This window comes from Pteropus vampyrus, unplaced genomic scaffold, assembly GCF_000151845.1.
Source record: "Pteropus vampyrus isolate Shadow unplaced genomic scaffold, Pvam_2.0 Scaffold300, whole genome shotgun sequence".
NCBI classification, from domain to species: domain Eukaryota; kingdom Metazoa; phylum Chordata; class Mammalia; order Chiroptera; family Pteropodidae; genus Pteropus; species Pteropus vampyrus.
Window position 1 is genome coordinate 915452 of NW_011889081.1, and position 9949 is coordinate 925400.

General features: G+C 52.8%; 2 protein-coding genes across 7 annotated transcripts in view; one reads left to right on the top strand and one right to left on the bottom strand.

The window, feature by feature from the left end:
- ANKS3 (ankyrin repeat and sterile alpha motif domain containing 3) overlaps positions 1-6663 on the top strand; it is a 30247-nt gene extending 23584 nt beyond the window's left edge. The window contains exons 9-16 of the mRNA XM_023521213.1: positions 516-734; positions 3596-3720; positions 4220-4361; positions 4789-4961; positions 5327-5412; positions 5831-5914; positions 6118-6209; positions 6304-6663. Coding sequence (XP_023376981.1) covers positions 516-734; positions 3596-3720; positions 4220-4361; positions 4789-4961; positions 5327-5412; positions 5831-5914; positions 6118-6197 — 909 coding nt within the window. The 3' untranslated portion in view covers positions 6198-6209; positions 6304-6663. The remainder of the gene's footprint in view (positions 1-515; positions 735-3595; positions 3721-4219; positions 4362-4788; positions 4962-5326; positions 5413-5830; positions 5915-6117; positions 6210-6303) is intronic.
- A 276-nt stretch (positions 6664-6939) lies between these two features.
- NUDT16L1 (nudix hydrolase 16 like 1) lies at positions 6940-9878 on the bottom strand. Of its 6 annotated transcripts, none has more exons than XR_896896.2 (4): positions 9688-9878; positions 9282-9612; positions 8412-8634; positions 6940-7221 (listed from the first exon to the last, which is right to left on the bottom strand). XR_896896.2 is itself a non-coding variant. In XM_011376459.2 (4 exons), exons 1-3 carry the CDS (start codon positions 9835-9837, stop codon positions 8413-8415), a joined length of 633 nt encoding a protein of 210 aa, XP_011374761.1. In that variant the 5' UTR covers positions 9838-9873; the 3' UTR covers positions 6940-7221; position 8412. The 6 variants fall into 6 exon arrangements, 4 of the variants coding, with proteins under 4 accessions (XP_011374761.1, XP_011374760.1, XP_023376966.1 ...); XR_896895.2 differs by having other exon boundaries at positions 6940-7226; positions 9688-9875; XM_011376459.2 differs by having other exon boundaries at positions 9352-9612; positions 9688-9873.
- Positions 9879-9949: the final 71 nt, after the last annotated feature.

A 9949-nucleotide genomic window follows, 5' to 3' on the forward strand; every position in this document is an offset into this window, starting at 1 on the left:
ACTCATTTGTTTTTTAAAATTCCACATATGAGTGAAATCATGGTATCTCTTTCTCTTATTTCACTTAGCATAATAGCCTCTAGGTCCATCCATGTTGTTAGAAATGGCAAGATTTCATTCTTTATTGCTGAATAAAATCCATTGTGTGTGTGTGTGTGTGTGTGTGTGTGTGTGTGTGTCACAGCACATCTTTTTCCATTCATTTATTGATGGATATCTAAGTTCCTTCCATACACTGGCTATTACTAGTAATGTTGCATTGAACATAGGAGTGCACATATCTTTTCAAATCAGTGTTTTTCTTTGGATAGATACCCAGGAGTGGAATTGCTGGAAGTATGGCAGCTCTATTTTTAACTTTTGAGAAACCTCCATACTGCTTTTTATAGTGGCTGCACCAGTTTACAATCTCACCAACAGTGCATGCAATCATTTGTTTGATTTATTGATGATAGCCACTCTGATAGGTGTGAGGCAATATCTCATTGTGGTTTTAATTTGCATTTTCCTGATGATTATGCTTCATTGTTACTTTGAACACACACCCCTTGCCACAGGATTCAGATCATGCACGTAAAAGCTCGGTTCGCAGACAAACTAAAAGTTATATGAAGACCAAGAATCGTTACAGCAACAGTGACAACCAGTGGTCTCCCAGCACTGGGACTTCTGGGGCAGCCTGTTCCCCAGGATCTATCCCCCAGACTGAGAGGTCCCCTTATTCAGGACCCCAGGTAAGACTTTTTCTGAAACTGGCGGTTACATTGTTAGAAAGATAGTACTTTTTGTGATTTGTGAGGTATTGTGTACTTACGGTGGGCCAGGCATTATTGGGAGAAGAGAGTGGTGGTGAGTTTTTCCCAAATGATCCATGAAGCTTCCTGGACTGAGAGGATTCCTAAGGTTGGAGGTGCCAGTCACAGAGTTTGTGTCTGTCCCTTTCCACAGGAGGGATCTATCTCTCCCTTTGGTTACCATACTCATTTCCATACTCAACTTAGCCTCCCTGAGCCTGGAGAGGAGAAAAACAGACCGATCTCATAGAGCAGCTTTCAGGAAGTTAGTGACAAGATGCATGTGAAGCAGAGACAAAGTGGCACATTGTGTGCACTTAAAGAAAATTGCTATTTCTGCCTTCCTCATTGTGGGTTGCTCTGGCTAAGCAATTTCTTAGGGATCAAAGATGTGACACAGCAGCTTGACTGTCTAATAATGTGTTTATTGAGTTCTCTTGCCCTCTGTGGGCATAGGTGGTACAAAGATGAAAGACAGGTAAATATCTGCCATTTATCCATTTATATGTGCAGATCATAGCTCTGCTATTCACTAGAACCCTGTGATTTTGCTGGCTTCTCCTTGTAGCCCCTGCAGGGCCTATATGCCCAGGCTCAGCAAGCAGCTACACCTCTTAATTCCTTAAATGCACATTGATTGGAGATTCGGAGGTGATGGTGGGATCTTAAATCTGTTTCAGAAAGCAGGTTGAGGAAAATGGCGGAGTTAACCACCTTCTAAAATTTGCTCCTCCATTAAAGGCAAAAAAAACACCAAACAACAACAACAACAAAAAAAACTGACAAATGTGGTCAGAATCTCCTTTTTTTCAAAACTCTGTGAATCAAGTAAAGGCTTGCCACAACCTGGAGAATGTTTATTCAAGAGAAATAGCTGAATCTCAGTAAGAACTGAGTTTTCGTAGCATTTTAGCATTTTAACTTGCCCTGGTCCCATTCCTCATTCTCCAGTGCCAGGATAGCTGTAATAGCCACCAGAGTGGGGCAGAGCAGAGCTGGAACGCTCTCAAAGTTTCATTCTCAAAGAACTGGCATTATTGGACCTGTCTGATGGTTCCCTAGAAGACTGTACTTAAAGGCTTTGACTTGACTCAGATCTATCTACCTGACACTAAAAGCCCTCTCCTTGGAGAACATGTGTTGAAGATAATCACAGGGAAATATTTTAATTTTGCAGTTGTTTGAGGTGTTGGATAACAGTTGGGGTAAAAAGATTAACCACAAAGCTTAAAAGGAAAAGCTGGGGAAGGAGATGTCCATAGGAGCTTTGAAAAGCTCTGACTTATTCCTGGGAATCTAGGCCACCTACATACTCAAGGCTGTGTGCCAAGAACACCTCCAATGACCTTGGGGCTCTGAGCAAACAGGAAAGAAAGGCTAAGGTAGAATTTCCATCTGCCTGGGTGACTGTTGAAGATGTGCCCTAACAAGCATTCAGAGCTACTCAGCAAAAACTGAGAGGTTACTGGTTCCAATATTTAAGGAAATCTCTGTCCAAAGCTAGCTGAGTGAGACTTCAATGGCCATATACCAGAAAGAATACAGACTTTATAGAATTATCTTAGAAAAGTAATTAAATAAACATAGATCTTCTACAACAAGCAGTAACAACAAACCCCAGAGATGGAAGAGAATTGGATCTCCAGAGTTTCCACATTAAAATGTCCAGTTTTCAACAGAAAAATAAGATATGCAAGGAAACAAGAAAGTAACTCATAGACAGTAAGAAAAGGCAACAGTAGAAGCTGTCGCTGAGGAAGCCCAGACACTGGATTTATTAGACAAAGACATTAAATCTGCTTTTAAAAATAAGTTGAAAGAGCTAAAATAAACCACATCTAATTAGAGAATATCAAGAAAATGATAGAAATAAAAATTAACTAAACAGAAATTCTGGAGTTGAAAAGTATAACTGAAATGAAAATTTCACCAGAGGGGCTCAGCAGATTTAAGCACGCAGGACTTAGAAAACTTTACACAGACCAACTGAAATTGCTTGAGAAACAGAATGAAGAAAAATGAAGAGACGTGTGAGACACCATCAAGCATACCAACATGCACATATGGTGCTCCAGAAGGAAGGAGCAGAAATCAGAAAAAAAGTTTTAAAAATAGCCAAATCTTCCCAAATTTGATAAAAAATGTGAATCTGCATATCCAAGCAGCTAAATGAATTCTAAGTAGGTTAAACTCGGATCCACACCTAGATACATCATATGCAACTGTCAAAAAAACAAGAGAATGTTGAAGTAAGAGAAGTGATTCATTGCCTACAAGGGAATCTCAGTAAGATTAACAGCTAATTTCCCATCAGAAACCATGGAGACCAGAAAGACATTTGATGACATATTCAAAGAAATGAAAGAAAAATAACCAAGAATGCTATATCCAGTAAAAACTATCCTTCAGAAGTGAAGGAGAAATTAAGTTAGTCCCAGGTAAAGGACAACTAAAGAGAATTTGTTGTTAGGACCTACCCTACAGGAAATACTAAACTTGTCCTTCGGGCTGAAATGAAAAAGACAATGGATTCAAAGACACAAAAGTGTCTCTGGACTCCCTGCTATGCCTGAGGGCACAGAAAGAGGAAGGGCAGCTTGGTCTCTGTGCCTGCAGTCAAGTCACTCTCCCATTGCTGAACTTGGGGGATCAGCAGTGCTCAGATCTCCCCCTTCAAGGCGATCTCATGAATACACACTTAGCAGGAGAAAAGTGGCTCTGCCTGGCATCATATTTTCCTTGTCCCCATGTCTTTGTGCCCTGCCCATCCTCTGACCTGGCCTGGCCTGTCTGGCCTCTAGGACCTTGCCACACTGCTAGAGCAGATCGGGTGTCTGAAGTACCTGCAGCTGTTTGAGGAGCAGGATGTGGACCTCCGCATCTTCCTGACGCTCACTGAGAGTGACCTGAAGGAAATCGGCATCACGTGAGTCCAGAGGGGCTGTCTGTGGCCGCATGCCCCTCGTTTCAGCCAAAGTTCTGGGACCAGCTGAGGTTGCAGCTTCCCAACACTCGGATGGAAACAGCCACCCTGTCTAGAGGTTGGCTTTTTTCCTGTAGTTGTCTGTACTCTCCATTCCTACAGTCGCTCGTGTGGCCCCCAAGCTGGCCCAGCTGACAGTGCTGCATTTAGGACACCTAGGCATTTTCTGCCTGTTCACTTTTGAGAGCTTCCCTAGTTGGCAGACAGTTGTCCATAGCCTGAAGCCCAGCGACCTCGGGCTGGGGAGGGGGCCAGGCAGGGGGAGGACAACTTCCAGTGGGGTTGTCACTTCTTACACAACCTCTGCCACAGGATGCTGGAGCCACTCTCCCACTTCAAAGATGGGATCTTTCCTGGGGGGTTACCATCTTGATGGAAGGACAGTCAGTGGAGCCTCCACACACAGCTGGTGCTGATCTGATTCCTCTCATTCCCCCTGCAGGTTGTTTGGGCCCAAGAGGAAGATGACCTCTGCCATTGCCCGCTGGCACAGTAGTGCCCGCCCCCCCAGTGACGCCCTGGAGCTGGCCTATGCCGACCGGCTGGAAGCAGAGATGCAGGAGCTCGCCATCCAGCTCCACAAAGTAAATGGGGAAAGCAGGGAGGGGATGTGCAGAAATGGCGAGAGAGGCTTCTGGAGACAGACCTGCAGAGGACACAGCGGTCAATACAACAGTGAGGGCAGAAAGCATAACAGCTCTTACCCTGAAGGGGAGACGCACGGGCAGGCACACAAAGCTAGGCGACATTAGGTACAAGGTCAGATGGACACAGGCAAGAAGATACAGGGTAAGGGCAGAGAACAGGTGGCCAGTGTGGACATCTGATGGCTCAGAGGAAGGGACCCAGAGCAGGGGAGGCTCCAAGGTAGAAACAGCCTTCTCTCCCATTCCAGGAGTCAGATGGCAGAGACAGAGGGTGTGGTGGGTCCTGGCCTCGTGTCCCCTGCACCACCCTTCCCCATGCCCACTTGCCTGCCCGCCCACCCCACCTCTCCCTTTCCCATTGCAGCGCTGTGAGGAGGTGGAGGCCATGCGGGGCCAGGTGTCCCAGGAGCAGGAGCTGCGGGCCGTGGTGGAGAGCTGCCTCTTGGAGCAGGATGGCACCCGCAAGGATGTCCTTGCCCAGCTGCAGGAGACCTGGGCCTTGGCCCAGGATGCTGCTCTTGTCTTGGACCAGCTGCGGTGAGTGGGCACCTGAGCTGGCCTGGGCTAGGCCCTGAGTTTTCTTCAGCTTCTTCAACCAAGGACTTGCTTTCAGGGCCTCCTAGGGTCACTCCCTCCCCATCCCCATTTCATTCTGGCTGTTCCTTCCTACAGAGCTGACCAGGTAGCAATGAGACCCTGAAAATCTGCAGACTCTATGCAGATTCTCTGCCCAGGTCTCGGGTTGAGAGCTTATCAGTACGGGTGCTGTGCTGGGGTGCTTGCCAAGCTCAGGCAAGCTGTGTAGACAGGGAGTTCGGGGTGCCTGCCGTCCCTGCCCTCTGGGAGCTGTAAAAAGCAGTCAGGCCTCTCCCCTCACCAGCACTTGGTCTTGTGTCCGGCAGAACTTGTCAGGCCGAGCTGTCAGCCCGAGTGAGGCGGGACGAGTTTCCTCTCGGGACTACCCTGGGCCCAGCCCTCTCCACAGCTGGTAAGGAGAGTGGGGTCCTGGCCGCAGACTGGGCAGGCAGAGGGCAGGGATGCCCCCTCAGGCTGGGTTTTGTCACTTGTCTTAGCATGGTTATGACACAGGTTCCCTTGCACACATCCCAGCCCGTTTCCTCACCGTCCCTCCTGATGGCATGAGGCAAAGCCCTTGGGCCATCGCTGACACTGCTGTCCAAGAGCTCAAGTGACTTCTGCAGCCTCCACCTGGAGCCCAGGCTGGGGCCACCCCAGGGCAGAGCCTCACTGGAGGCCAGGGACAACAAGCAGCAGAACACATTTTGATGTGATGAGGGAGTCATGCAAGCACTAACCAGGGAGGGACTCCTGGTCACAGTAGCTCAGGACAAAGATGGGCCTAGAAGGACACAGACCCCAGGCTCACTCAGCCCTCTGTCCCACAGACTCCAAAGGCTGGCAGGCCTCCCTGCAGGCCCTGAGCCTCCCCGAGCTATCAGGAGTGTTGGAGAATCGAGTCCAAGAGATGGGTGAGTCTCTGGAAGGGAAGCCAGCGGCCCTCACCCCCACCAAGGGACCAGACCTGGGGTAACAGGGAGAGCCCTCTCAGCTCTGACTCCTGGGGCAGTCTGCTGACCCTCCAGGTCATCCTTTCCTAGTGCTCCCCAGGACATCGCTTCTTCCCACCACCACCCAGGCTTGCGAGCAGTCACTTGTCTGCTTTCATCCTCAGAGCGAGTGCTGAGCTCAGTGTCCCAGGGCCTGGAGAAGCTGCAGGCACTGAATGGGAAAGAGAACTGGCGGGAGCCTTAGCAGGAGGCAGTGGTGAGTGTCAGCCAGCCCAGGACCCAGGCCAGGACAGCAGGGTCCATTGCGAGCCAAGTGAATGCCCACCTCAGTCCTCCCTTTCCCTTCTTAGAATCTGACGTTGGGTGACTGATCCACCCTGAAGCTGTGTGCCCGGAAGACAGGAGGGCAGTGAGCAGGCAGCTACAGCAGCCTAGGCCCCAGCTGGGGCCAGAGGATCGGCCCCCGGGAACAGCTGGCAGAGAAGCAGGACCGGGCTGTGGCCGGTGCCAGGCAGCGAGGCCCCCACAGAGGCAGGACGAGGGCCTCTCACCCAGAACCTGGTGGTAAGGCCCAGAGCAGACAGGGCCTTGGGGAGAGCATGTCCCTATACACCGCAGGCGCCACACTCAGGCTTGCCCGGCTGGGTAAGGTCTGGGACGCCTGGGCAGCATATGTCATTTGCTGAAAAATAAAATTTAAGATCATCTGGTGAGGGGCTCAGTTCTGGTCACAGCACACACAGTACTGGCTGACAAAGCAAAGCAAGGGGAAAGCCACACCAAGACCCCCAACCCCAGTGACTCACTGAAGCCCAAGCCCCTGCTGCCAGGACAGAGAACACCGCTCATAGTGGGGCTCACTTGGTGACCCCTCTTACCCCACTGGCCCCTGCAGCTAGAGCCACCTTTGCTCAGAGCCCCCATGATTCAATAGAAGCTACCTGGAGAGCTAAGCATGCCCCATGCCCCAGGAAATAAGAGAGGAGCAAGGTACAGGTATTTTATTTACAGAGTGAAGTGCCTTTGCCCAGTGTGGCCGCTTCATCAAGGCTCTAAGGTAGAACAGATGCCAGGCTGGGCCGGGAGTAGTTTTCCTTACCAGGCCGGGCAGGCACCGTGGAAACTTTCCAGTAGCTTCACTGAGGAGTCTTGCCAAACACAGGGCCATAGGAGACTGCCAGTGGTGGCCTTCCTGTCTGTGGTGGCTCTACTGTCATTCTGCACACTCAGCCAGTGCTTCCAGACCATCCCGGGGAGCTGCCTGCAGACTGTACTGGGAATGGAAAAAGGGAGGCTTTCAAAGCACAGGAAGGAGAACCAAACTCAGACCAGGTGCAGCCAGAGTCACTAGGATCACGAAAGGGGCCTCGTGGGCAGTCTCAGCACAGAAGCCCCAGACCAGCCGATGGCCCAGAGAGCCAAGGCTTGGCAGTGCCACAAGTAAACAAAGGGAGATGGACAGCACCACCACGTGAGACAGGTGGCCTACAGCAGCCCCACTCTAAACGCTCTTGGGCCCGTCCCTGTCTTTAAGTCCCCAGGTAGTGGGAGAAGGGGATGCCCTGTAATGCCCAGCCCCGGGCCTGTAGTCAAGATCAAAGGACAGCGTAGTAGAGGAGCCACTTTACTGTTCCTTCTCCAACAACTCGCACCTACAGCTGGGCCCATGGCCCCGACTGTCCTCAGGGACCAAGCCTCAGTGGGGTAAAGCTGTTCTGAAGCCTTACCCACAGTTCACACACCACAGAAAATGAAATCTAACCAAGTAAAGCTAACAAGCCAAAATTAACAGTACAACATCCTGCCCAAGCTAGTTCTCTAGGCTCTGGGGCTACCATAGGGCAGGATGCAAGAATGAGTCAACCCAGATAAAGGCATTCTCGATGAGAACAGATTTCTCACTGGTCTAAGTGGGCGTGCACCTCTCCACTTGGAAAATCCAGTGGTACCTGGGCCTCCACCAGCCCGTAAGACTTCCACATAGGCAGGTTTGAGCTTGGAGGTGGGTGAGAATGTCCTGAGCCTGGAGAACCAGGTCTACCCACTGACCGTCCTGAGAGGGTCCCACCTGGCTTTGTGACTACTCAGGGCAGTGGAAATGAGATGCCAATTCGTCCCACGCAGTCAGAAAGGGGTACAAACAGAAACACGCTAGAATGGAGTCCCCAACCTCCAGGCCTGTGGTCTGTTAGGAACTGAGCTGCACAGCAGGTGGTGAGCAGCTAGCGAGCAAAACTTCATCTGTATTTGCAGCCATTCCCCAGCGCTAGCGTCACTGCCTCAGCTCCACCTCAGATCATCAGGCGTTAGATTCTCAGGAGCACGGGTCCCTGGTGCTAAAAAGGCTGGGGACCGCTGTGCTAGAAGACGCACTCCCACAGGAATTCAGGGCCTAGTTTCAATTCGTGGGCACAGACAGAGCCGGGGGAAGGCAACAGACACACGGCACTGGAGCAACCTCAGGAAGAAGTTGGGAGCAGCTTCTCCAGGGCCTTCTTTTGCTTCTCTGTGGCTGCAGCCACGGCCTCAGCCAGCTTCTCCTCGGGCATCATGTTGAGCACCTTGAGGGCGAAGAGGAGCTGGTACTTGGCTGTGCTGATGAAGGCATTGCTCAGGAAGTTGGGGAAGCCACCAACTCGGTCCTTCTGGGTATACAGTGGGACCCGCACAAGCCCCAGCACCTGCACAGAGAGGAGACCTGGGTTGGGGCCAGGCCCCCATACCAATGGCATAACTATGGTAAGGAGCCTGTGAGCTGCTAGGCCAGTGGAAGAAAAGCCAGGTAGCCAATGACATACAAGACCCTGGCAGCATCTGGTAAGACCAAAGCCGGCAAGCTCCCTTGGGGCAGTGCAGACCCTCTCCTCCCCAAGCAAGTTGCAAGACCATCCCATGCACTTCCCACTTTCTGCATCAAGACTCAGCCCCCCATCCACTGGCAGTCCACACTTCATGCTCCCCTTCCAGCTGGTGAATCCCAAACACATCAAGTGTCACTCCGGCCCTTCCGGACCATAAAACCCACAAATCGCAAGTTCCTTCAAACCCCTCGCCATGAGATACCAACTTCCTTCCCTTCCAGCCCTACAAGTCCCCCTTTCTGCTCAATTTCCCAGCTCCTCGAGGAGGTCCCGCCCCATTCCAACCCCCAACCATTCCCACTCCCCACTCCCAGGATTGGCAATGGCAGGCAGCAAGGCAGATGGAACACAGCCCCGAGGGAACACCAGCCCCCCGCCCGCACCCCACGTCCCTCTCCCCACCCCGCTGCTGGAGACAATGACACCCCACCCAACCCAGCCAGGGGACCCTCAGGGGGACGTGTTACCCATCGGTGCCTTCCGCGGGGCCAGAGCCAAACCCCGGGGTGGGGGGCAGGGCCCGGGCGGCGGCCCCACCTCCAGGCCATGGTCGCGCGAGTGCACCGCGCTAATCTCCACGGCGTGCAGCTGCTCCAGCGTCAGCTGCCGCGCGTACAGGTGCGCCACGACGCGGTGCGGGCCCTCGGTCAAATGCGAGCTCAGGTAGTCGGCCTCGGTGAGGCGCAGGCAGCCCAGGCCCAGGCCCAACACCCGGTTCAGTCCGTCCTCCAGCGACCAGAAGCGCCGGTCCACGAAGCCCCCGGGGAAGCCAAGCAGTCCGTCGAAGCGCATCTGCATCTGCAAGGAAGCGCCGGGTCACAGGCGCGAGTCCGAGTGGCGCCCCGGCCCCCGCCCGCCCATTAGCGTCCTCACCAGCACTGAGAAGCGCATGGGGATGCGGCCGAAGAGCTGCCCGGGGTTGGCGGCGTACAGCATGGCGTGGCACGAGTGGCTCCAGCCCGGCCCCAGGCGCATCGCCTCCACCCGGCTGATCTGCTTCAGCTCCGGCACCGCGGCCGACATCTTGGCACTGCCCCCCGGCGGTCCGCGCGCCTCCAATTAAGTGCATGCGCGGGCCCGCCCCCACCGCGCCCGGCCAATGCGCGGACAACTGCGCCCCCGGGGCCCCACCCCT